Source organism: Vicugna pacos, chromosome 2 (assembly GCF_048564905.1).
Source record: "Vicugna pacos chromosome 2, VicPac4, whole genome shotgun sequence".
Lineage (NCBI taxonomy): Eukaryota > Metazoa > Chordata > Mammalia > Artiodactyla > Camelidae > Vicugna > Vicugna pacos.
Window position 1 is genome coordinate 104,164,304 of NC_132988.1, and position 26,548 is coordinate 104,190,851.

At 45.2% G+C, this 26,548-nt stretch overlaps 1 protein-coding gene across 5 annotated transcripts in view; it reads left to right on the plus strand.

Annotated features, from left to right (window-relative positions):
* The window catches only part of CCDC149 (coiled-coil domain containing 149), a 96,491-nt gene that overhangs the window by 38,552 nt on the left and 31,391 nt on the right, over positions 1–26,548 (plus strand). For all 5 annotated transcript variants that reach the window (XM_072945639.1, XM_072945632.1, XM_072945640.1 and 2 more), the window contains exons 4-6: positions 10,004–10,111; positions 25,193–25,309; positions 26,122–26,294. In XM_072945639.1, coding sequence (XP_072801740.1) covers positions 10,004–10,111; positions 25,193–25,309; positions 26,122–26,294 — 398 coding nt within the window. The remainder of the gene's footprint in view (positions 1–10,003; positions 10,112–25,192; positions 25,310–26,121; positions 26,295–26,548) is intronic.

Here is a 26,548-nt window from a genome sequence, read left to right on the forward strand (position 1 = left end):
ATAGGTGCTATGGCGAGGAAAACTAGAGGCCAAAGTCAAGGGAGGAATTCTGCCGAGCAGTGGAAGAAATGTCTTGATAAACAGTGAGGGAAAATAGCTCCCGTATTTGGAAAAATAATCTTACCTGTTTAAAAGACATGTTTTCGAATGTTATTTACCTTTAGTTATTTATAAAGGCTTGTGATGGTTTTTGGATGGGGGCAGGTGCTAAGATGCCCTCTTCATTAGCTCAGTGTGGGGAAGAAAATGCACCCTTAAATTTGCATGCACTGGTTACAGTGCAACTTTCCGTCTGGCCAGAAGCAGACTGCTTTGGTATCCATGTGCCAGTACTGGAAGGGAGAGGCGCAGTTACCTTCTTCACTTGTTCATCAGCAGAAAGAGAGGGTAGAAGCGTGCACCCTGACCTAGTATCGCCTTACATCACGTGTTTATCCCAAAGGCAAAACAGTAGGTGAAGTATTTACCCCTCCAGCTGCAAAGTGAATGTACCTTGTGTGAGCAGAAGGCATGAAACGGGAACCAGCTGCCGGGGTAACAGATGGTACACGGGGGTCAGAGGATCCACATATTGGAAGAGGAGAAGATGCCGCATTGAGCACTGCGTTGCCCGTCGGCCTTGGAGCTGTGGCTCCCGTTTCTTGACCTGAAGGAGGAATTTCTACAGACTCTTTCCCTGTTCATGATCAGCTCAGAAGGAGAGATTACTGTGTTATGGACAGAATGTTTATGTCCCCCTAAATTCGTATGTTGAAACCCTACTCCTTAAGGTGATGGTATGAGGAGGTAGGGCTTCTGGGAGGTAGTTTGTGTGGGATGAGGTCATGAGGGTGGACTCTTCATGACAGGCTTCAGGGCCCTTGTAAGAGTCATGAGGAACTTGGCTTCTCTGTTCTGCTCTCCGTCATGTGAGGAAACAAGAGACGTGCGGCCTGGAAGAGGGCCCTCCCCAGAGCCTGACTGTGCCAGTGCCCTGATCTCAGATGTCCAGCCTCTGGAACTATGGGAAATAAATGTCTGTTGTTTCTAAGCCCCCCGGTCTCTGGCATTTTGTTGTAGTTGCTCAAGCTGACTGTAAATGCATTGAGGGTTCTTCTCAAATATAAGTAGAAATACCCCGTCTTCAGTCGTTACGATGTTTTGTACTTTTCAGAGACCACACGTGGACGTGTGCGTGAATGTAGGTGTCTGTGCACGTGTATCACCCCCCGGCTGTCTTCTAAGGTCACACTGGCAAGTTAGGTCTCTCATAAAGTCTCAAGGCAGCGTCATGGTTGGCAGTAGATAAAAGCTTGGGTTCTGACATCCAATTGTATGGATTCAGAGTTAACACTTCCACTTACTGGCTGGCTGACCTTGGGCAAGTTGTGTAACCTTTCTGAGACTCAATTTCCTCCTTTCCAAAATGAACATAATAATGAGGTACATTCATAAAGTTTTTATGAGGAATTGGTGTGATGATGCTTCTAACGCTTGTTGCCTTGTACTCGGTGAGTGCTCAGTGGGTGTTGGCTATTTTTTTTTACTTTTCCTGTGACTTGTCCAAGGTCACACAGCAGGTTAATAGAGTAGGACTGAAAAACCCAGATCTGTTGACTTGTTGTTCAATGTTCTAGTTCAGGGTTTTGTTCCAGATTTGACTCCTAGGCTGATTGAGCAAGGAAAAAACATAGACAACATTTAATCCAACCCATTTTGGAAGCTCAGAGATGAAGTGCTTTATCGAAAGTCCTCTGCTTAGAAGTGGCTGAAAACCAGAAACTGAGCTAGGAGTCTTTATCTGTTAAGCCGGGGTTCTCTCTCATGACACCCAATATCTGGCCATAATATCTTCCTCCTTTATTGTCTCCTCCTCACAGGACAGACCAGAACTTTCGTGTCTGTAGTTCTAGAAATAATGGTTGTTGAGGCTCTCTTTTAGAACTTAGAATCCTTTTTAAAACAACTCAATTTCCAATGGCAAATCATCCGTTAAAAAAGCTGTGAAGAAATCGTGACAACAGTGATTTCGCTAATAGCTTCTCATGGGATATTGAAATGAAAATTTCTTCTTGATACTCCAGGCAGAACTGTACACAGAGCACCTCTCTACAGTGCAGTGCGAGATCACCGAAAGATCTCAGACGACCCTTCAAATATTTTTCTTTTGCTAAACAAGCAGTTCCTCCAAAGGAGATAAAGGGGAATTTAAATTATCTTGGGTTAATATTTTTCTAAGACGGGATTCTTTGGGGTCACAGCAACGCATTTTCCCCCTTGCAAACTCTTCCTTGAATAAGCAATCAAACACATCTTTGTCTTCCCCTGTTTTGATTTCAAGTCAGTGTACTGCGGGAGGTATTCCTCCTGGTCCAGGAGGGAGCCTTTGCTTTTTTCCCTTAAAAAGTGATGGCTTATTTAGATGGTGACATGTGCCAGGATGACAACCCTGGAGAAATCAGAGCACAGAGTGGCCCTCTGTGGGATGGGAGGCAGCCTTTTACTTCAGGAGAAACGTTTTCTTGGTCAATCTTATTATTGTCCCCAGTGACCACAACTCAGAGCAACTTTGTACATGCGTCCTGGTTTGATGCTCAGAACCCAAAACTTCCTTCAAAGATCTCGAGTGCTTTGAGATGTTTCTTTTTATAACACTTTGAACAATATGATTTTACTGTTACACCAGGGAAACTGGGAAGAAATCCAGGGTTCAGCCTGCAGGAACCACCCCCCCCCCCCAAATCATAATAACAGTAACTTCATTCTGAGCACTCTTGCCTCCTGCTTATAAGCGCTTCGGATCCTTGCAATGATGTTTGCCGGGAAGGTGAGAGCACCCCCCAATTTATAGATGAAGACATTTAGGCTCAAGAAGTCAGAACCTGGGAGCTATTAAGGGAGCCACTAATGGCCCCTTAGTGGGGCCAGCTGCAGCTGCAGAAGCATAATGGCCAAGATTAAGCAAACATTTATTTAAATAGTAACCTCCCAGACTTATTGAAGAGTGTTTGCCTGTGAGCCCGGAAATGCCTTCATTCGCAAATGTGTTCTGAGATTATGAGGTGGGAGTAGGCTGCAGCAGCCAAAAAATGCATGTGGTCTAGGCGCTTGGGTGGTTGTTTTTTGTAAATAAGAAAACTGTCACTGTGACAGAGGTCATCACTTTGGCAGTCGCTATGAATAGGGAGCCTTTGCTCAGCAAAGCAAGTTTCACTCTATTAACACAGGAGTCGCCGTAGACCAAAGCAGCAGAGTAGAAATTGCAATTAAATTTGCTATCAATCACACCGTTCAAGCACTCTTGACATTTCATCAGACTTTTTTTTTCAACATATTCTTGCTTAATCGAGTACTTTACCCTACCGAAGGTGCGGGTTTAAAGGGTTCAGGGGTCAACACCATGTAGTTGAGCAGCAGTTTCTAAATCTTGTCTCTCTCTTTTTCACACTTTTTTTTAATAACGCTTCGTGAGGAAGTGCCTGGGCCAAGGTTTTACCTGTCTCTCTCATTCTTTTTTCCTACCTCTCATTTTTGAGTTCCAGTTTTGATATGTCAGCAAATTGAGAAGTAAATTATAGGATTTTCTAATATGCATCATTTTTACATTATGATGGAGGATGACTTTTCCACAGCTAAGTTACTGAAGTGGTGTGTATCTAGTAAACTACAAAGATTTCGGGATGACTTGAGGGACTGTAACTGGAATGTTGCCTTTCTCCCCTCCTGGTGGCTGGGCTGAGTTATTTAAGGACTACGGAAAATGTGTGACCTTCTGCATTTTACTGCCCTCCCTGGTGTCTGGATAGCGCAAGACTGAAGGATTAATCTTAAACTTTTCATCGCTTTCTTTCATTTCATTTTTATCTTTTGGAGAGGAAAATCTTTTCCTCTACCCTCTTAGGTTCAGTGCATGGGGACCTGCAAATTTAACTGACAAACAATGGATTAATGGGAAAGAAAAAGCATACAATTTCATGAGCATTTTATGTGCACAGATGTGCACAAAGAAGAAGTGAAACTCAAAGAAAGGCTTAGACTCAGGGGCTTATCTACCATTTCAATAAAAGAAAGGGGGTTTTGACATCAAGGGATGATAACCTTGTGGGAGAGTGATGAGGAAGTATATGGGGAAACTAATGGAAGACAGGGTTATTTTAGTAAGGTTTGTTTCTGCAGACTCATCATGGTAACGACTCTCTGTGTCTAGATCAGTTGCTCTTCTCTTCCAGGTACGGGAGAGGATGGGACATCCTCACGATGGGGAATTTATACCCTGTTTTTAGGCTGAATAGGGGAGAGAAGAGTATTCTCTGTATCTATTGATTCTCAGTTTCTTTCAGATCAAAATAATCCTCCTGGAGAAGGAGCATATTTGGGGGGTAGCATATTCTGAGCCCCTCGTACCCAACTTTTCATTTCTTACATCAGGGGAAGAATGGATTAGACTGGATCCTTTTCCCCCTATCTAAAAGATGTTGGGCTGTTTCTTACAACTGGTACCCTGAACTGCCTTCCTGATAAACCAGTATTGGTTATTTGATCATTGAAAATCAGGTTCCTTCACAGTGATTGTCATTGCCAAATGTGATATAGCATTTTAAAAATCTCCCGTCCTGTCTTATAAGTTAAAAAAATGTATTGCATCTATAGTGTAAACTTTGACATATTTTGTGGCGTTCATAGGGAAATTCAAACAGTGGTGGAGGCAGGACCTAGAGTTGAAGATGCAGTAGGACTTGACTTGAAGAAACGTAGAGGAACAGCTCCCCTTGCCTGGGTGACCAGCCCATCTGCCGCAGTGAGAATTTCTGCAAAAAGGCAGAGAGGTTGGGGCAAGAGGCATGCAGCTCTCTCAGCTCCCAGATCTCTGCCTTTGCAACAGCTGTCAGGATCTGTAGTCTCCATCTCTGTGCAGAGAGCATGTCTGTGAGCATCACTGTCCCCACAGTAGGGGCTGGCCTTGGCGGGATGCTTCTGCAGACATCAGTTGTAATTGGAGTTTGAGTTGTTCCTTGACAAAGGAAGATGTGTCTGAATGGAGGGCTATAATGTCCTTTCGGCCTCGGATCTCCCGGTATGTTTTCATCAAATCTCTTTTCTCTCCCATCCCCATCACAATTTTAATAGATAAACTCTTAGCTAGAAAAAGTGACTTTTATGCATATAGATTCTACAGTATACTGTGCTGTATTCAGCATTCCACTATTATCAGAGCTAAAATGTCAACCTTTGAACGTCAGCCCTGGCTAGATCTGAATATTTAAAAAGAGGCTTCTTTTGAAACCTTTTCATGTTTTTACTATTTATGCTACTCCCAGCCCCAGAGATTTAGAGGAAATAATCTCTCGATTTCGTTTTCCTTCCCTATGAAGTTCTTTCCAGTGTTAGACGGTCTGACACTTTTTCCCTGACATTTCCTTTCCATAGTGCTGCTATTCTAAACTGATGGTCACAGAGTCCTTCTCAATAACACAGAGACAAAACGCTCTGCATAGCTGATAAATTATAAGCAGGCGCCGCGTGTTAGCTTGATGGATTGTTATAGTGAATGTGTGTGAGTCATGGGTGTTATTTTTGGTCAAAAGAATCGTGTGAACTTTTCTCCTCTATTTTGAGTGCTTTGAAATGTACTACATTATTTCTTTCTGTCTTTTTCCTTTTTGTTCCTTAAGGTATATGTCAAGGAATTAGGCACCATATCAGAATAGTCATTTTCTAGTTTTCAAAGTTATTGTTTGAGAGTTGAGGAGGTGGAAGGACTGAATAGAAAAGAACTGTGTGTTGACAAGCCAGCCTGTGAAATGTGAAAGAAAATTACAGTCACCTGCTTTAAAATGGGAGTCTCCCCCACCCTACCCTACCCCAGGGGTCAGTTTGAAAGCTGGGGTACATTTACTGTGAATTCCCTTGGAGGTGATGTGTTTCCAATTAGCCATGGTTTTGCAGCCACTGGAGAAATGCTTGACTTAATTTTGGTAGATTTCTTTTCAACCAGGCTGCAGAGTAAATAATGTTTGACAGTCACATCACTGGGTCTCTGAATCGCTGTCTCCTAAAGCAGCCCTGTCCCCAGCTTCATGTATCACTGGAACCTTTGATATATAACTGGGTGCCTGCCTTGCTCTAACATCCACATACCTGGGAGCATCACCGGGCTCAGTGCCAGGCTGCGAGCTGCTGTTTCTGGTCCAAGACAAGTGCAGACATTGAGAATAAGCATTCAGAAACTTTTCATAGCAGTCTGACAGCATGATTTTATGTCAGCTGAATCTAACAAACACTTGGGACCTTGATGTGTTCTTCAATTCTTTTTTTCCTAGTAATTGATTTCTGTCGTATTTTGCACAAGCAGTCATCTGTGACGGACTGGAGGTGGACGCCTTTCACCACGGACAGTTCGGGTTGTACTGGTTTACTGTTGTGCTCACACCGATGAGCGAACGTCAGGGTCTTTCTACTCACCTGAGGCTCAAGCCAACCATTATTGATTCAAAAAGGGAAGGTCAGGGCTGTTGCAGATTTTTTTTTTAATCTTTCATTAACTTTTCACTGATGCTCTTACAAACACTTCCTTCCGAACATCTCTTTCACTGTTTAAGAAAAGGCAGCTCCTGTGCAGGTGGATTTTGCTGTGTCTCTGGCAGATGGGGTGCTGAGATGCCATGTGCAAGCCAGCTGTCCCTGCCACGCCTCCAGGCCAGCCCCTCCAGCCAGCCAGGGGGGCCTGTCCCTGCATCTGCTGGGGAGGGGTTATGCTTGCTGAGCTGGTGTCTGGGAAGTGTTCCGGTGTTCCCTGGAGAGGCGGCCCACTTGTGATACCTTGTGCTGGAGAAGGAGAGGTGGAGGATGGAGGGGAGGAACCAGGAGAAGAAAATCAAGACTTGAACCATCTCTCCACTTCACTGCAGTCCCTGGGGGTCAGCCTGCTCCAGTGGCCTTGAAGGGCTTTCCAAAATGGAAGGCTTGCGATGGGAAGGGGAGAGGGAGAGAAAGAAGCCAGTTGGTTGCCTTTGCCCCCACCTGGAACTTGCCCTGGGATATCCCCAAGGCTCACGCTCACTCTCTCTCCTTTTTCAAGTCTTGGTTTGCATGTGGCCTCCCCAGTGATGCCTTCTATGGCCTCTACCCCGGCACACGCTCACTGCTTTGCCTGCTTTAGTTTCTCCATAGCACTTATTACCCAACTCCTGGGTCATTGTTCATTTTATTATAATGTAATGTAATGAACATAATATCATCTATTAGAATGTGAGTTTACTAAGGCAAGAGGCTTTGTCTGTATTGCTCACTGCTGTATCTCCAGAGTCTAAAACAGTGCCTGACATGTAACAGGCACCCAATAAATATTTGTGGTTTAAGTGAAAGGATGAATAAGCAAAGGGCAGGATGGCAAGGAGCTGGCTGTGTCCAAGGAGCCGTGCGGCCAGTCACTGTCCAATGAGTGACTGAGTTGAAGCTCCTGGAAGGGCAGAGTCAAGGGGAGGTGACCAGCCTTTAACTAGTGCCTGCTGCATACCAAGCACTGTGGTAGGTGTCTGTCCTGTGTTCATTATGCAACTGAAGTGTCAAATCACCACATGAAGTGTGTATGATTAGCTTCATTTAACAGGTGGGGAAACTCAAGAAGTTAAGAAACTCACCCAAGCTCACCCAGCCCAGGAAGAGGCAGAATGGGATCCACCTTAGTCTTCTGACTCCAGCTTAGTCTGTCTGGTTCCAACTTAGTCTATCTGATTCCTTTGGGAGAAACTGCCAAAATAGTCAGTTGATCACAGTGTCTCTTGTCTCTTTGCTTTCCTGCCTATAAAATGGGGATTAGCTTTCCTCATCCTTCACCAAATTTGTATCTGTGAGAATGGAAATCTAGGAGAATTAGAACACAGCTATTACAAGATATGAGCTTTGCAAATAAGTGGCTGAGAATTGGATCACGTTACTGAGTAACATTCAGAAGTAAGTGAGTGGGAATCAGGCGCGGTTAAATTCAGCTAACAGAGATGAGTGGGGTTTCTATGCAAGGCTGTGTGTCAGGCACTCGTTTCAGTATTTTATTATTTCAGATACTGCCCTAGTTTGAGACCACAGCTCCCAGACTCAGCATATTATGCTTCATTTAAGAAATACTTATGGAGTATCCACTAGGTGCTTGAGGTAGACCGTAGAGAGAACAAAGTTCCTCACCCTTCATGGAACTTCCGTCTTAGTAAGAAGAGAGAGGGGAGATAAACAGTAAGCAATAAACATATGTAAACATATGGCAATAAACCATAAAGTAAATCACATAGTGTGTGAAAAGATGGCAAGTTCTATGGAAATAAAAAGTAGGGTAGGGGAAGGGGGCTGGGAGTTCAGAGGGGAGGTGGGCAGGTTGCAGTAGGAGACAGAGTGGCCCAGGTGAGCCCCTTTCAAACGGTGAGCTTTGAACAAAGACCTGGAAAAGGCAAGGGAGTGAGCCAAGAGGTGTTCTGCAGAGAGAGCGTTCCAATTCTGGAGGGGGAGAACAGTGAGAGAGAGCAGCGTTGAGACGGGCTCACGCCTGGTGTATGTGGGGAACAGCCGGGCTTGGGGGGAGCTGAATGGGGGGGGCTGCCTAGACCGTGGAGACACTGAGTATCCCGGTGGATGGGACGTGGGAGATGAGATAAAGCGAGGAGTCAAGGATAAGCCAAGGTATAACCTTTATATTCTTTCGCTTGTATTCCCCTTGATCACCTAACATGACTGAGTATTCCTGAAGGCATTAGCATTGAAGTCTTTGGAGGTTTAGCCCCTCCAGCTGCACTTGTCTGTAATGCCTCTGGATTTGGGTTTCTTCAGCTATTACATGAAGGGAGTCTAAAAGATGACTTCAGAATTCCCCCGTAGGACTGTTTCTGAAAGTTTCCTTTTCAGGAGTCAGATTCCAGTTGCTTGCTGGCTTCCCTCCCTGCTTCCTTCCTTCACTTATTCATCTTGAGTCTTTAAAACAGTTGCTGGAACATGAGCACTTCCTGGAGCAGTGTACGCAGGTGCTGAGGAGGGAGGAGAAAGCATCTCTGCCTGAAGGACATTTCTTCATGCTGAGGTTAGATAAGAGCACAATAAGCAAGGGAAGAATTAGAGCAAATAAGCAGAATTCAGGTAGTATGGAAAAGACGCCATGGGAGGTGAAGTGGAATAGTAAGCTACAGGCTTGAGTGGATCAAAGCATGTCTACAGTTTGGCAGCATAAGCAAATTCAGGTTCAGGGAACCCGAGAAGGGGTGGGAGGGTGGTAAAGGGTGCTCACGTGCTCTGGGGAGACGGCCGTGATGTGTAGGTGAAGCTGGACTGAGGTGGGGGCATTGCCTGGTGGGTAACTGCCCACATGGGCCAGGGGATGTGGTCTGAGCAGAAGGAGATCTTAAGAAAGGGATGACACCATGAAGATGGGACTGGAAGGTGCTCACCCTGCTCGTTCGGTACTATGGGAACTAGAACAGGGGAAGAAGGAGGTGAGAAAACCAGCCCAGGAGACTGTTGAATTCCCTCTGGATCCTGATTCCTGAAGTCCTGACACCTCACTGGTCTCTTCTCTGGCTGCCTCCTCTGTGATCAAAATTCTGGACATTGGGGTGGCAAAGACACATTCATGAAACAAGATCTATTTGAAGGAAAAAAAACACACAAACAGGAAAATGAAACCTTTCCTATATTATTGGCCCAAATGTTAGAATTGAACTCTGTGTCCACTTTCAAGAGTTTAAGTGAAGAGCCCTTAATTTTTTTTTTTTAAGTTGAATATGATCAACTCCTCCATCACCTGTCTGTGATTCATTCTGGAAACAAAAACATCCCCAAACTGAAGTTCATGGCCAACTCTGTTTCTCGCCATGCAGTTGTAGTGGTGTGATTTGCACACTTGCTGTTCATATATGCACATACTCTAATGGGCTTTATGTGGTTCAGCTGGACTTGGATGCCAGCCGCCATGAGCCTGATAAAGCCACACATTTCTCTACTCCTCGGTTTCTGATTGTATTTCAAAATGTGTTGATATTTCCAGGCTAATCTTGCACAACTATTGAGAGATTCTCAAGACCGAAATAAACATCTGGGAGAAGAAATTAAAGAACTTCAGCAAAGGCTTGGAGAAGTCCAGGGCGACAATAAGGTACCGTGAATATTTAAAAGCAAAAAGCTCTCCTGAATAATTTTGTGCCAGAGGTTTATGTGTGGCGCATCAGAAAAAAATGTAATGCAGCATTTGCTGAAAATTTTGTTATAGATTTTTACATTTGCAATGAAAATTCAGTTTAGCATTTCTTATCTTTATTGCATTCCCTTTGTGTGTGTGTGTGCGCAGGCGTCTGTGTGTGTTTCTGGGTTGCTCTAAAATATTGTCACAACCCATTGTAGACGTTTCATTATGTTCAGCTTGGTGGTGAATAACATTGTGGTTGAGGGCAAAATAAAACCCAAGTGCTATACTTTCTCCCTTCTATACAAATAATGGATTTGTGGCTCAGATGATTTGGAATTATTCACATTCGGTTTTGAATTTTAAGTAGTCATCCTACTAATTATGTTCACATAACCAATTTATTTTATTGCTAAATTTGGCAATTTGTATGGAACATTGCTCAAAATCCACTGCTTGGTATTAATCAAACTCCCCTGTTGGCAACGTTAATTATAAAATATGAACTCATAAACTCCAAACTAAATGTGTGCACTCTCTCTCCCAGCTGAAGCTGTGAACAAAAGTACAATCGAGAAGAATAACTACCGAAGTTTAGTTCCGCCCCCCTCCCCAAATAATTTCTCATTTTGCCAAGTTAGATTCAATTTCAACTTCTTGCCAGAGGCACTTTTCTCAACAGGGATGGCCGTTGAAGTTTGACTCAAGAAAACTACATGGCAGGGAGGAGGTGCTTTCTTGGGAGATGTCTTTTGAATGGCACCGAATTCTTTGACAAATGATGGGGTCATTCGTTGTTTCTGGGAGTTGTTGGTTATTGGAAGGCGCCATTTTGAAAGATGCTCACTCTTAAAAAAAAAAAAGTGCATGGAAGTGTCTGGTTTATCCAGAGAACTCCTCCATGACAAAGCACAGAGAGGGGTATGTTCTTACTGCTGGCTTAAGAGGCTCGATCTGGGGGCATACTGGGAAGTTCTTTTTTAATGTGCCTCTTCTACACTTAGTCTGCTTTAAATTAAGAAAAAAAAAAACCCTCTTGGATTTAACATAATATATTTAAAAAATTAGGCTCTACTGTTCTCAGTCATGAATTAGGGGGTGGGCAAGAATGCCAAAGAAAGGTGCTAATTAACGCTGGACACGCTAATCGGGCCTCTCATGTGGTTTTATGCATCGTTAAAAGGATTTGAGCTCTGTAACCTAGGTATCCGGTCAGTAATTAAAGGACAGGCCTTCTTAGTCACTTTCTCAAGTGATCACAACAGGGCAAGTTTTTCTAGAGAATAAAATGAAGTATGTGTAGTTATTTCCTTTAAACCCATAAAGATGCTGCAGGAATTTTGGAGATGATATAAATCCACAAAATACTGAAAACATTTTGAAATGTGATTTTTGGATTCATGGGGGTCTTCGTCACTGACTGATGTTTTTTCATTCTTTTCTTTTTTTTTTGTTTTCTGAGCCACCACACCCCCCTGCCCCATCTCCAACTTTCCTAAACATATCTCTGCTGTGTCTTTGGGTCACTTTTAATTGTATCGCCTTTTAGGCATGAGATATTTTAGGAATTGACATTTGCAACTGATATTCCAAGGCAAGATGGGGAGGGCGTGTGTGCATGTGTGTTTGTGAGTGTATGTGTAGCACTAAGCACAGGTCTGGGGCTGTTTTTGCATTGGCACTGTCGGAACTTCATGATTTGCTTGCGCCGTGGGTCTTTATTCCAGTAGCTGGACGCATTTATCAAACTTGGTTTTCTCACCCAAGGTTTAAAATTTAGTGACTCATGTTCATGGCCTGTGAAGTAATTTGCCTGCCAAAAGGTGCAGGGAAGATGTTATAATATTCAACAGACCCTGTATCTCAATCTCAGCCTCTCCTCCTCCAAAAAGACCAACTGCCGTGAGCCCCAGAGATTCCATTTATTCTCATTTGCATCTAAAGTCATAGGGCTGGTTTATTTTCAGCCCCCTATGAGTCACGGTCATCCTCCCCCCACCCGCACCCCCAGTCATCAACATTAAGGCCAGATTACTCATTCGATAATGACACCAGCCTTCTTGAGAAACTCAGAGGCTCTGTTCAAGGGTGGCTGTGACTGAGTGGTGGAGAATGGGTTAACCCTCCATTTGCTTTTTTATTCATCGTGACCCTCGCAGCTCCAACCTTTCCATTGCCTTCTGAATCTCACCCCCACCTCCTTGCCATGGTGTGCTAGGCCCTACATTATGTGGCCCTCCTAATTTCTCCAGCCACATCTCTTGCCATTAGTCACCTCACACTGCAGTCCTGCAGTGCTAATTTCAGCCCCTTTGTGAACCATACTGCCTTATGCCTCAGGGCCTTTGCACCTGCTGTCTGCTGCCTGGAACACTCTTCCCCTTTACTTCTCCTGCAAACTCCTGGTCTCCTTTCAGGTCATAGGTAAAATGTAGCCTTCTCCAACTCATAGGGGCAGGTCCTTCACACACCTACAGTGCCCTACTCTTTCCCAACTTCTTCTACTTGTGTGGCACCCCACCCCAAGGGCAAACTCTTTGTAGGCTGAATTCCTGTATCTGTAGGAATTAGCATTCTTAGTTCATGATATATAGACATTAATTAATGGATCTTTATTGAAGGAATGGAATAGAATCAACAAACGAATGAGTGAATGAATAAAATGAATGTAAAAAAGAGCAAAAAAGTTCAAGAAAGAGGAAAAGAAAAAGGAAAGGGAAGAATAAAAGAAAATAGCAGACAGACTGCCTCTCTGGTTGTCATCAGTAACTCTCTTTGTGGGGTAAGGAGTCGTTTAGAAATCTGGAGAAAGGAGCAAGCAGAGCAAACCATTCCATCCAAGAGAAAACAGAACAAAACCAAACCGAAGGTGTGAGAACTTGGCAGCCGCTGTGGCGAGGTCAGGATATCTGATGCTGAGCACTGGTGGACGTTGGGGAAGGGTCTGGCTCATAGGCTGACTCAAGCCCCTTAAATTCAGAAATACTTAATAATTGATGTTGTTGGTTTCCTAACTCCCCCTATTCCAAACAGAAGGGCTGATGGCATGATTTTATGAGCAACTATTAAAGTGGAAGTTTCTTTTTCATCTCCAAGTTGCCATTTTAACTGATGACCCTTAGCCGTATTTGGGGAAGTCCAGATTCTAGGTGTTAAGTACATTTAAGAAACAAGGTGATAGGAAATTACTTGCCTTGGGTACTTTAAGGTAGACTAATTTTTCCATTTGTTCAGCTAGAGCCTTGTCACCTTATGTGCCATAAAGCATTTTCCAACAGCTTCTTGAAGGATTTGTTGCCACCCTGGCTTACAAGCAGCTTAGCACTCACACGGGGTTGAAGGTGGAGGGTGGGATTCCATGATCACCATCACCTATTATCTCCCCCAACAGTGCCCGAGCACTTCTCAGGGCTCCCGGACAGACATAAAGCCCCAGTCCAAGCCAGACGAGAGGTGTGAAACGGGAAACCTAGCCAGCACGCTCCCCTTCCCTGGTGATTATGGCTCTGGAAGGTTAACGAGGGAAGAGAAGGCCTGTGGGGGAGGGAGGACTCATCTGCACAAATCACCCAGGGAAAAGCTCTTCACTAGCGTGGATTACCTGGGGTTCTCAGGCCGGGAGAAGTAAGGACCAATTACTCGGAAAGACCCAGACAGTGCTGGGGCCCCAGGTCTGGAAAGCAGCCCCCAGAGAGAACTGCAGCCCTGCTGTCTGCCCCTGAGGTATGCCGGCTTCCTCTTCTGGGCATTAAGAGAAGAATGCTTCCGGGAAAGGGGACCAGGAGGAGGAAGGAGGTCTCTGAGAATTTAAGGTTCAGTAAGAGGCAATCAGCAAAACTAGCAGCCCACACTTGAATTACAGACATCCAGAGGTGAGCTGGGGAACGAGCTCTTTTGAAGAAGAAGCCTGGCCGGTAGACCTTTGCCCATTTCCATGGTATAAATACTGAAGCCGTGACATTTAAATATCAGGCTAGCAAAGTGAAGTCACTAAACTGGGAGTTAGAAAGCTTAGCACTCCAGAAGAAGCCAGCTCCAGCCTCCCACTGCCAAGTGATGTAGTCTAGACTGGTCCAGGAGGTCCACCTTTGGAAACTGCTAGACCCAGGTGTATAGTCTGGCTCTGCCAGTTATTATCCGTGTGACCTTGAGCAAGTCATGTGTCTCTCGAGACCTCAGTTTCCTCATCTGTAAAATGGGAGTAATAATCCCTCACATAGAATTGCTGTCAGATGTCATCGTTTATATATCAGTACGTAACTGGGGACTTACTGTGTGCTGATGAATGTTCTAGGAGGTGTGGCTACATCAAGGAATGAAAAAGACAGGTTACCCATTCTCACAGAGTTTATAGTCTAGTCGGGGAGGCAGAGAGTAAGCAAATAAAATACTTGAATAAGATCATCAAACAGTGGTTAGTGCTGGGAAGACAAGAAAGCTGATGATGAGATTTAATGATTGAGGGGTGTGTGTGTGTGTGCGCGTGTGAAATATGATGTTTATAAGACGTGTAGCACAGTGCCTGGCACCCAGTAAGCACTCCATAAAGGGTAAACACTGCTGGTATATTTAGCACAACCTGGGCCCAGATTGGCTTAGAGTCCTCTTGTGCCGGAATCCCACCAGGAATCTCAAGGTCTCCCTTTCTGTTGATAGACTGTTTCCAGTGAGCCAGGTGGATATATACCTCCCCGTAGAGACAGAGATTGGGGTGAGAAGTCTAGTACCTGGCAAACGGATCCCCCAAACTCAGCCATCCTTATCACCACCCCAAACATTATTACTTTGGTGCTGAACTCCCAGAAGCTTCCTGGCATTTTGTGTGGCCCTTGTGGAATAATCGTCTAAATCGGGTGCATCAGCAGCGGCATCTCATGTTCCCATCCCAAATGGTTTTCTTGTCCATTTGCTTGTATCTTTCTTCATTTTACAGATTATGGCGCTTTAAGGGCAGAAGAAAATAATGCAATGAGAGTACTTACAAGCGAGGAACTTCGGGGGCACAAGTGCTCCTAACAGGGTCAGGCAGTCACAGTTCCTGGGCCCCTGCTGGCCAATTTAAATGTAACTGCCTGTGATAGTGCATAAACACGGGGTTTGCCCTTGATGGCGATCTTTATGTTACACCAGCTGACGGTCTTTATCGGATGTTGGCACCGTAAAATGATAGACCCCTTCTATGAATGTACCTCTATTGACAGGGAACTTTGGAATGGATTCAGTGAAAAGCTCTCACCTTGAGGCGTTATGGAAATTAATTGCAAAGCATTAAAATGAGCGATAAGGGCCCTTCACCCACTCCATCAGATCTTACTCTAACTGGGATCTCGGTGGTGAACCTAGGTGATACAGCTAGTTCAACAAGCAGCCAGACCAGTTGAGCATTTCCTCACGTTTTATTGTCAGATGAATTAAACAAATTCATGTGGTCTCAGAGACCATATTTGAGCCTGTTCTGGCTTATGTGAACTGATTGCCCGGGTGGACCATGCAACCAAAACAGTGTGGTCTTGGACATTCATCCCCTAGACCACGTGTTGTAATTACACTTTGTAGAGAACTGATTCTGAAAGATAGCTCTGCCCAAGACTTATTTTATGGTACACCGTACCCAAATCATACTAAAATAAAAACAAATTGAAGCAGCTTTAAAACTGCTTGGTGCGACTCTGTAAAGGTTGTCTCTCTGGAAGCCATGTGTTCTGAACTGTCTGAAGTTAATTCAGGGGCTTCTTCAGACAGTGTGTGATCTTGGACCAGATGCTTGACTTCTCTGTGTCTCAGCTGTTCTCATCTCTACAATGAGATAACAGTAGTACTTGCCTCATGGAGGGTGGTTCGGTTCAATTCATTTCAACACATCTTTACTGAAGACCTGACCCTATGGTCTGGGAACAGGATAGTAAACAAAACCAATGAGTCCCTGCTCTCGTGGGGCTTCTATTCTAGTGGGGACAGATGGGCAGTAAGCAAATAGACAAATCAATATATCTTATTTCGCAGATTCTGCAAAGCACAGTTTTTCACATTTGAACATCTCTGATCACGGTGTCATGGTGTCTAGGCTCTGGTATCATGTATGTTTGGTACTTTTTGGTCTTTTTAGAGGTGCATAATGGTGGATCCTAGAGTTGATAGAGTCTTACATTTGATGAAATACGGAATAATATATCAGAAGGTGTTAAGTGCTAAGTAAACAAGCGACAGCAGACCAGGGGGCTGAGGAGCGCAGTCAGGCCAGCTGGCAGGGACTACTTACATTGGGTGGTCAGGGAAGGCATTGCTGTTCACGTGTCTTTCTCTCAGAGGCATGAAGGCATTGAGGTGGGAGGCAGTCAAATAGCTGGGGGATGAGGTGCAGAGACCCTGAGCAAGGGAGCCTGGGGTGACAGAGGCACGACACGGGGGCCAGTGCACCCGCCTTCAGTGAGGATTCGATGCGGGGAGTTACATACAGCACGTAATGCAGAACACACTCCATAGGGGAGCGCCAGGCAGTGAGTGCTGTCCTGGTGTGGAGGGAGGCAGCGGGACAACAGCTGCAGAACTGTCACCAGCCCTGCCAGGGTAAGGTCGGTGACGTGGGCCTTTACCTCTCCATGTCTCAGTCTCTCATCTGACAACGGGGATCATAACAGGGTGCTGATTGGTCTTACTGGGTTAATGTGTGTAAGCACCTAGGACAGATGTGCCTGCTCTGCAGGTTAAGGGCGAGGAGACACTGCAGTCTCAGATCTCAGCCTGAGCACAGGGCACAGAGACATGGCTTCAGACCCCTGCGTCTGCCTCTCCGAGGGCTACCCCCATGAAGAGGGCAGGGCAGTGTCTGCCTCCCACAGTGGTGGGAAGCAGCAAACGAGAGGCTTCCTGTATTTAAGATGTATATGAGGGCTCCCTACAGCTAGCCAGACGCTCCCATGGGTGCTGGTGTGTTTCAGTGCACGTGACGCGCGAGGTTCCTGCAGTATTGCTGACCTCGGGGAGGGGAGGAACAGATGAACGAGGTGATTTCCATAAGTATGATGAAGAGTGGGGCACTTGAAGGTAAACAGCTTCAGCGATGGTTTCCAGGGAAGACTTCGCAGAGGAGGTGACATTTGACTTGAGAGCTGAAAGAGACAAAAGAAGTGGGTTCTGGACAGACCTGTGGGCAGAGCAAGTACAAAGGCTGAGAGGCTGGCAGGAGCAACGTGTGCTCGAGGCACTGAAGAGGAGCCAGCGTGGCCAGGAATCAAGGGAGGAGGTTGGAGGTGGTGGGGTCAGGAGGCTGGTGGGGCAGCTCATGCATGAGCTCTCATAAGGGCTTTGCTATTTATTCCAAATTTACTCCAGTGTAGTGAAAATCCACTGGGGTTATCATGTGTAAGAAAAGCTTCTAGCATGTTGTTTGGCCCAAACTGGGTTCTTGTTAACTGGGAAACACTGATACACATTCTAATGAGTGTGTGCATCGTGATCTCCAGAGCCTGGGAAGAAGAGAATGAAAACTGCTGTTTTTGTTTTGTTTTGTTTTGTTTTGTTTTAAGTAAATTCTTTTGCTTAAAGCTGGAACTGGATTTGTCATACAGGTCTAGGAATTTGACCTTTGGTATATGCAATAGAGTTGCCTACTTGGAGCCTTTTTAAGCTCTTTTGTCTAATTTTATCAAGGGTATTTCAAAAGGTCAGGGGACAGTTGGAGAGGATGTGGAGAAAGCCAACAGGAAGAGTAAAGAAAAGATAGGCAGGACCTTGTTTATTAAGTCTCGCAGCACAACACTGGTCCAGATGAATGTTTAATAAATGATTCTTGGTGCTGACCTCTCCCTCCACATGCTGTTTGCATCAGTACGCAAGGACTGGGGGCAAGGAACGGCTAGCATCCCCTTCCTATTAATTCTTCCATCTGATCCTCCCAGAACTCTGGCCAATAGCGAGTCACTGTTTAAGAATTGTAACCATACCAACTATCACTGGGGATTGTACTTTTAAAGCTCTTCAGAGAGTTATATCAACAGTGATCATTGTACTGTATCTTCACATTGTGAGGACAGAGACCCCTAGAATTGGAGTTGTGCAGTGCGTGGGCTGGGCAACCATTCATAGCTGACCTGTCTACAAGATAATTTTTTATTTTTATTATAGACTGAATGTGATCCCCCAAAATTTGTATGTTGAAACCTAATCTGAAATGTGATGATATTAGCAGGTTGGGGCCTTTGGGAGGTGATTAGGTCATGAGGGTGGAGCCTTCATCAAGGGGACTACTGCCTTCATAAAAGAGACCCCAGTAAGTTCTTTTGCCCCCTCTGCCCTATGAGGACACAGTGAGAAGACAGCTGACTATGAACCAGGAATTGGGCCCTTATGGACAATAAATCTGCTAACACCTTGCTCTTAAATTTCCCAGCCTCCAGAATTGTGAGAACTAAATGCTTGTTTATAAGCTACTCTGTGGTATTCTGTTATGGCAGCCTAAACAGACTAAGACAGGAATTGATACTGAGGAGTGGGATGCTGCTATGACAAGTACCTAAAAATGTGGAAGCAGCTTTGGAACTGGGTAGGGGGTGGAGGCTGGGAGAGTTTTGAGGTGTGTGCGGGAAAAAGCCAGTGGTCCTTCACAACACTGCTGTGACGGGACTTTTAAAGGCAGTTCTGGTGAGCGCTCAGGAAGCAAAGAGGAGAGCTGTAGAGAAAGCCTCCATCTCCTTGGAGAATCCGTAAGTCATCCTGAACGGAATGTTGGTAACAATACAGACGATAAGGGCCATTCTGATGAGGCCTCAGATGGAAACGTGTAATGGACACTGGGGCAAAGGTCATCGTTGTTCTAAAGTGGCAAAGAACTTGGCTGAAGTGTGTTCAAGTTCTATGGTTTTATGGAAGGTAGAGTTTGTGAGCAATGAAAATGGGTATGTAGCTGAGGAAATTTCTAAGCAAAGGATTGAGGGAGCAGCCTGGTTTTTCTTGACTGCTTCTAAAATGAGAGAAGAGAGATGACTTGAAGATGGAGTTGTTCAGCAAAAATGAATGAGAATTTAAAGATTTGGAAAATTCTCAGCCTGTCTGTATTGCAAAAACTTGAGAACACTGTGGGTATTGGTCAAATGGCCACTTGATAAGGAGGTCAGTGTGGCTCAGACACATGTTCTTCAGGACCAGGGAAGAACAACCCTGAAGGTAATTCAGAGATGAACTAGGCTGCCAGTCCCACTGCAGGCCTGGTGTGAGCCCTGCGGGACAGGCTGCCTCCCCCTGGATTACAGAGGAGGGGGCCTTCTAAAGCCGTAGGCCTGAGACCCCAGCCCAGCAGAGCTGCAGGGCCCCAGGACAGAGCCACTGCAGGGCTGTCCTGCCAGGTCTTGGGGGTGATGTTGCCAGTGGGCCTGGAAGGCAGAGCATCGAGCCAGAGAGGATTAGTCTTGAGCTCCGTTAGGTTTGGCGCTGACGAGACCTGTCGCCCCTTCCTTTCCTAGCTCCCTTTTGGAATGAGATGGCCTATCCTATGTGTCTCCCACCTTTGCAGTTTGGAAGCACATCACTTGCTCAGTTTCAAAGGTTCACAGCTGGAGAGGAGTTTGCCTCGGGGTGCGTCTCACCTCGAGTCTCACCCATGCCTGATTTAGATAATATTTAAATGGGGCTTTGGACTGTAGACTTTAGAGTTGATGCTGGAATCAGTTCATCTTCAGGGGTGGTGGAGATAGAGTAAGTGTATTTTGCATGTGAGGAGAACATGAATTTGGGGGAGGAGGTCAAGGGTGGAATGCCTTAGACTGAATGTGTCCCCCCCAAATTCATATTTTGACACCTCAGCCCCAGTGTAATGGTATTAGGAGGTGGGCCTCTGGGAGGTGATTAGGTCATGAGGGTGGAGCCCTCATCAGTGGCATTAGTGCCCTTATACAAAAGAGACCCTCTTCCCTTCCACCATGTGAGGGTACAGCAAAATGATGGCCCTCTAGGAACCAGGAAGCAGGCTCTCAGCAATCTGCAAGCACCTTGACCTTGGACTCCCAGCCTCTAGAACTCTGAGAAATAAATGTTTGTTGTCTGTCAGCCACCCAGTCTATGGCAGTCTGTTATAGCAGCCTGAATGGACTAAGACAATCCCCACTTCCAAAAAAGCTGGTATCACCTGGAGTTCAGTGAAGTGACTGTGATCAGCAGATGCAGGATCTGAACCCTGGTAACACCTGGAGAATAACAGCTGTTCCTGCCCCCAGCTGCCTCCCTCCCACTGCCATTTGGGGAAAACGGATTCAAGCAAATGAAAATAAGAAGAGGGGGAGACTGTTGAGGGCTGTGAGGTCTGGAAGCTTGAGCAGAGATCAAGGAAGGAGCGAGTCATTCCCACTGGGGAGCCGGGGGGTTGGGGGGACCAGCGTTTGAGCAGGGCCGTGGTAGGGGGAATCAGATTTCATCAGCAGGGTGGCGGAAGGGTGCCCGAGAGCTGTTTGCCACATCGTTTTGCGACCACATCCCTCAGCCACTTCCCAGCTGCAGCTGCACCTCATCCATAAGCAGACGGCTCACACCCATAATTCATTCATAAACGTTTATTTCCATCTAAATCAGCAAATGAATGCATCTATTGGTGGCAGTGCACGTGCCTCTTGGGGCACTGATCCACCTCGAGGGTTGGCACAGGGAGGCTGGCTGTGGAGTTTTGACGGCCCCATTGGAGGAAATTAAGTGCTCGGAGCAGTTGCTTCAGAGCCACTTCCAAGGTCGGAAATCAACGTCATCACCTGCAGTCTGCAGATAAGATTGGCTTGGGAGCTCCGCTTCCTTCAGCTGAGAAGGAAGATCGGACTTCCCCAGTGGGCATCTGTGTAGGGGAGCGCACATGGAGGGTGACATTGATGATCTTCACAGCCACGATCATGATAGCAGCTAACATTTACCAGGCACTTTCTATGTTTCAGGGGCTGTGCGAAGTGTGGGAGAGAAATCCCACATTCTCTGACTTAGGACCAGGTTATGAGGTCAGCATGTAAGAGGCAAAAACTCATGTCTATCCAAAATTCACCTTGATGGTCCCTTAAACTGTCCATAAAGTTGAGAGCATGTAGTCATGCATGCTCTGAACAAGAGTCTTATGTATAAATAAGAACATTATGATTTTGCCTAAACTTATCAGTCCCTCTCCCACCGCGCTCTCAGTCTGAGACATTGAAAGCAGAAATGGGTGGAGTCGTCCATCTAAAAAATTTTCACTTCTCTCTCATCCCCTCTTCTCCATCTCTCTCTTCCTTCCCTTGATTCTCCCCCTTATCTTTTTGCCAAACACATACATATGAATTTCTGTAAGTTAATTGCTCGTTTAATGCAACTTCGCTCTCTGTTACTTTATGCGTAACGTTGGGGAGGGGAAATTTCCCCCTCTACCCATCTAGAGTTCTTGCAACTGGACTAATAATAAAACTGACACAAGACAAATTAACATGAGAAAAAGAAACGCATTTTAATTCATGGTGGTCTCATGGACATGGGACCTAAGAAGAGAACAGATCAGGCAGCTGTAATACTTTTTAGACATAGGAATATAAATTTGGGAGGAATTGACAGGACAAAGAAACTTAGATTTTGGGTGCTGAGTTAATGGAGAATCTAAACAGAGTTTGAGCTTTGGGTAGTGAATTAAGGAAGTAACAAGGTTTGTTTATATTGGCTTCTTGGACTAAATTCCCTCTCTCTGGCAATAAGAGGGTCCTTCCTTGAGGTGCCTTTCACAGGAGATATTTCTTTCCTGCTTGCAGTTTGTCTGAAAGGCGGATCAGAGTGTCCCTCTGGTGTTGGTCATTTCTTAAGTAACTTTAATTCCAAATAATTAATATGCCACCAAGGTACATTTTGGGGTGGCCTACTCTGGGCCCCAAAGTTACAGCAACCCTGGACAGTAAAAATCTGTTTACTATCGTATTCTTACACTGAAAGATACTAAGGCTCAGAGAAGTTCAGGCAAATGTCTGAGGGTGCACAGCTCTCAGACTTGGTCCCAGGACACTAATCCCCAGGCAGGCGGACTCCAGAGCCAGTGAGCTGCCAGCTGTTGTGATGGCCTCCTTGGGCCCCTTCAGCTGATGGAACTTGAGTGTCAGACCCAACCAGTGATCCGGCTATTACCAACTTGGGCCTCACTTTTAAAAATAAATGTTTCAACCAGTCCAGCCCTGAGATTTAATAGCCGATATCGTATGCACATTAAACAGCAAATGATTGTTAACATGTTTATTGAAGCTTAACAGGCATCCAGTATATAAAAGATGACTCTCTTATATGGCTGTCAGACCTCAATAAACATGTTTAATAATTAATTGGCATTAAGCAAACATAATTGTGTGATTCTAAATTAAGTGTTCGGTGAAGCGTACTGTGAATGGAAAACCACAGTGGTATTTTATTACTTAAAGTTCAGGCTGTCAATCTGACTTTTCACGTATGAAGAAAAGCATCCTATTTTCAAAGCCAGGTCGCAGGCCTCCTGTCACCTCATGCCAAAGGAGGCACAGGCTTTCTTGTTCCTAGACCCTTTGATCTGAGAAATGTTTCTTAGTTAGTTAGCTGTTTGTATTTCTTTGTATCCACTTGGGGTTCTGAAAACCCTCAGTCAAGAAACTGTAACGTGAAAGATGTTTTCACATAGTGGCTTTCAGGTGAATGAACCAGTTCCGCCCAATACAGCAGATTCTTGTTGTTGACTGCAGTTATCTTCTCTAAATCTGCTGCGGACACCAGGTTAGGGGATGCTGAACCATCGCTCCTAGGGGAAGTGTGCAATTAGGTTCCTCTGTGCCTCTGGTCATAATATTTTTGTCACCTAATAAATGTATAACTTTGTTTTCTATGTGTTTCTGTGTAAAGTCACTGTATTTAATTTATATTGGTTGATTCTGTAACACCGAACTCATGGCCAATAGCACTGTAATTTGTGCCTGAATGAAGCCTATCCAACACATGTGTATGGCACATCACGGCCTTCTTGTGCTTAGGAACATGGATAGCACTCCAGCCCTGCCCGGGGTGGGAGGCCATCTTAAACAGCAAAATACCAACAAAAAGCACAAAAATGTGGGGGGAAAAAAACCCAACAAGAAATGCGGCATGAAAGAGACCAAGAGAAGGACACTTGTTTCCAGTACGAACTGAAACAGGAAAGCAAAACATTGCCTTGTTCTAGCTCAGCTGGGAACGTTCCTGTGGGACGTTTCCCACTGTTCACAACGCTGCATTTATCTGCGCATGTTCACCCATGACACAAAAGCACTGTGAATGCTGATTTTGAGGCTGCAGATAAATTTGCAGTAGGCAGATTTACAATGACAGAATCCTTGGGTGTTGGAATGAGGATTCCATGAAGCACGGCCATCTGCATACCTAAGTGCCGTGTGTCTGTTCCACCTGCCTCAGTTGTTGTCTGCTGATTCTAACGATGCTCTCGCTCATAGTAGGTGCACAGTGAATATTTGTCCAGTGCAGTTGAGTAGTTTTCAAACACGGACCCCAAGTAGCTGTCATTTGAAAATGCTTTTTACTTTTCAATAGTCATCATGTCTTTCCAAGTTCATTGCTGTATTTTCTTATTTCAATCTAATTAATAGTCTGCCTTGGCTTTTAACTTTCTCATCTGCCCCTACGTTCTTTAGACACTTGAAAATAAAGCCATTTTCTCTATTGGCAACAAATCTCTTAAGATTCACGCAGGAACAAGGAAGAGCCTGCCCCAGTAGGTACTCCTGGATGGGTCAGATCTATGTGGCAGCAAAAAACTGTGCCCAGGGTTTCATCTGTATATGAAGTCCATCCTCACACACCCTACGGGGAGGTAGAGGAACCAGGCTTACGATCTCTTTAGAAGAAGCATCAGGAAGCAGTGCCCTGACTTTAAAAAGTCACTCAAATGGCAACCTGCTTGGTACTGATGGGCATATAGGGGGTGCTCTGGGACCACTGGCTCTTCCTGGGGTCTCTAACAGTTTCCATCATGGCCCTACTGGAAGGTTTGGAGCTACATGTGGAGACTGGCCCCAGAGTCTGGAAAGCCATGGGTTCTTCAGGGATCCTTTGGAAAATTACAATTTGAGGACTAGAATTTAATTCCTAGAGATTTAAAAACGATTTCAAAAGTATGTTATGAAAGTCATGCATATTTATTTAATTAATTTATTTATTCAAATGGAGGTCCTGGGGATTGAACCCAGGACCCAGTGCATGCTAAGCATGCACTCTACTACTTGAGCTACACTTTCCCCACTGTACTTTAAAAAATAAGAGAAGCAAAGAACAGATAGCATACACAGTCTCAAATCACCTAAACATACACATTTTAAAAGTTTAGTGTATTTGGTAATTTTTTTTCATATATGGGTTCTTAGAATAAATTTCAATCATACTGTATATAAAAGTTAGTCTGTGGTCTTGCATAGTTCACATCACCCTCATTCTAAACAGCTGTAAAGTAGCCCATTGACTGACTACATTATCCTTTGCTAGCCATTCTACTTTTGTTAGACAGTGTTTCTAGTTTCTTTTTACTCTTTCTATAAATAACAGCACAATCGACTTTTTTTTTCTTTTTTCCTAAAGCTCGTCCACGTCTGGGATTTTTCTTAGCCCAGATGGTCAGAAGCAGAGTTACTGGATCATTGGGTAGGGACATTTTTAAGGCTCTTGATAACATAGCCTAATTATTAAGACTGTGGGAGCATGCCCATTTTAGCAAAACCTTAATTTTTGCCAAGTTTAAAAGAGACCCAGAGTTTTTCCCTCACTATGGTGGAGCTACACAGGACACCCACCTTCGGATTCCCAGGCCTGTGTTCCCCTTAGCTTTATGCAGTGTATGCATGCACACGTGTGTCTGTGCGTGCATGTACAGAATACAATATGGATTTTTTTTTATTTTAATGTGTGATATTGGCAAGAAATTTCTTTGTCTTGTATCTTTCCCCAGTATTTCTTGGAAAAGCTTATCTTCCAGAGCTTTCTGCCTAGTGTGCTTGGAATTTTATTCATGTCTATTCATCTCTCTCTCTCTCTCTCTCCTTTTTCTACCAATGGAAAATGCAGTTGTTGAGGATGACAATTGCCAAACAGAGGCTTGGAGACGAAGAAATTGGCGTGCGGCACTTTGCAGCCCATGAGCGTGAGGATTTGGTCCAGCAGCTGGAGAGAGCAAAAGAACAGGTTATCGCCAACACCTGTTAAGAGTGGGGGAGCTGTTTGCACAGCTGGGCACAACACAGAGGAGAGTGGACTGTGCCCCGTTTCTCTGAAAGTGTGGGGTGCCTGGGATGCAATCAGGGGAGGAAGGGAGATACAGTTTGAATACACTTACTCCCTCTGTGCTTTGCTTGGTTCCCAAGTGGCCTCTTCCGTTTCTGGCTTCCAGCAGGTCTGTACTCTTACTTTGGGTACCATTGTTCTGAACACAAGAAACACCCTCCCTGCCCAAGACAGACAGGGAGAGGACAGAACGTGACAAACTGGCCTTGATTTGCAAGGTTCCGCTGAAATGCTGAGAGATGCTGTTCAGGCACAATCTCAACGGGTACCAAGCCCTAGTCAGGGAACAGCTCAGAGAGCATAGATGTCGATTTTCTTCTCCTACTGATTGGTTTCGAAGAGCAGAACAAGATTTCTGGGTTTAGAGTGGTTTGGGAAAATATCTGTAAGACACTGGCTGTTGTTCCCAGTGTCTGGATTTGCCCTCTCCGAGCCTCTGGCTTTAGGCCGTGCTGCAGCAGGTAAGCGATTGGGTCTATGTTTCCAAGCTCCTGCCCACTTCCCACCTTAGATATTATAAGTGTCTGGCCAGAAGTCATCCCCTTGCTTTTTGCTTTTGTACTATTACAGTGTGTGGCGCTGATGGCTTTATAGCATGCAGGTGGTCTGGAAAAGTTCTCTGAAAGCCAGGCAGCCCAGCAGAAGGCTCTGTCTTAGCCATAAAGCCGGCGTCTGAAGAGTGTCTTGAGTGAGGGCGCCTCCTTTGGTTTCAGATTGAATCTCTGGAGCATGACCTGCAGGCCTCTGTGGATGAGCTTCAGGATGTTAAAGAAGAGCGGTCTTCCTACCAGGACAAAGTCGAGAGGCTCAACCAGGAGCTAAACCACATCCTGAGCGGGCACGAGAACCGTATCATTGACGTGGATGCCCTGTGTATGGAGAACAGGCAAGTGGCCAGGCTCAGGGAGAATGCGGGCTCTCCACGCACCTGCAGGCTGGGAGCTACCGCAGCCCTATTTACATTTGAGAAATTGCCTTACAGTGAAAGGAAAATCCCAACCCTGTAACAATGGTATTAATGCCCCACATTAGTGGTAAAAGTAAGAAAAGAAAAACCACAAGCCTACACGCCTCCATGCGTGCTCTGTTCCCCCCCCCACCCTCCCTCTTCCCCAGTTGGGTGGGGAGTCAGTGGAAGCT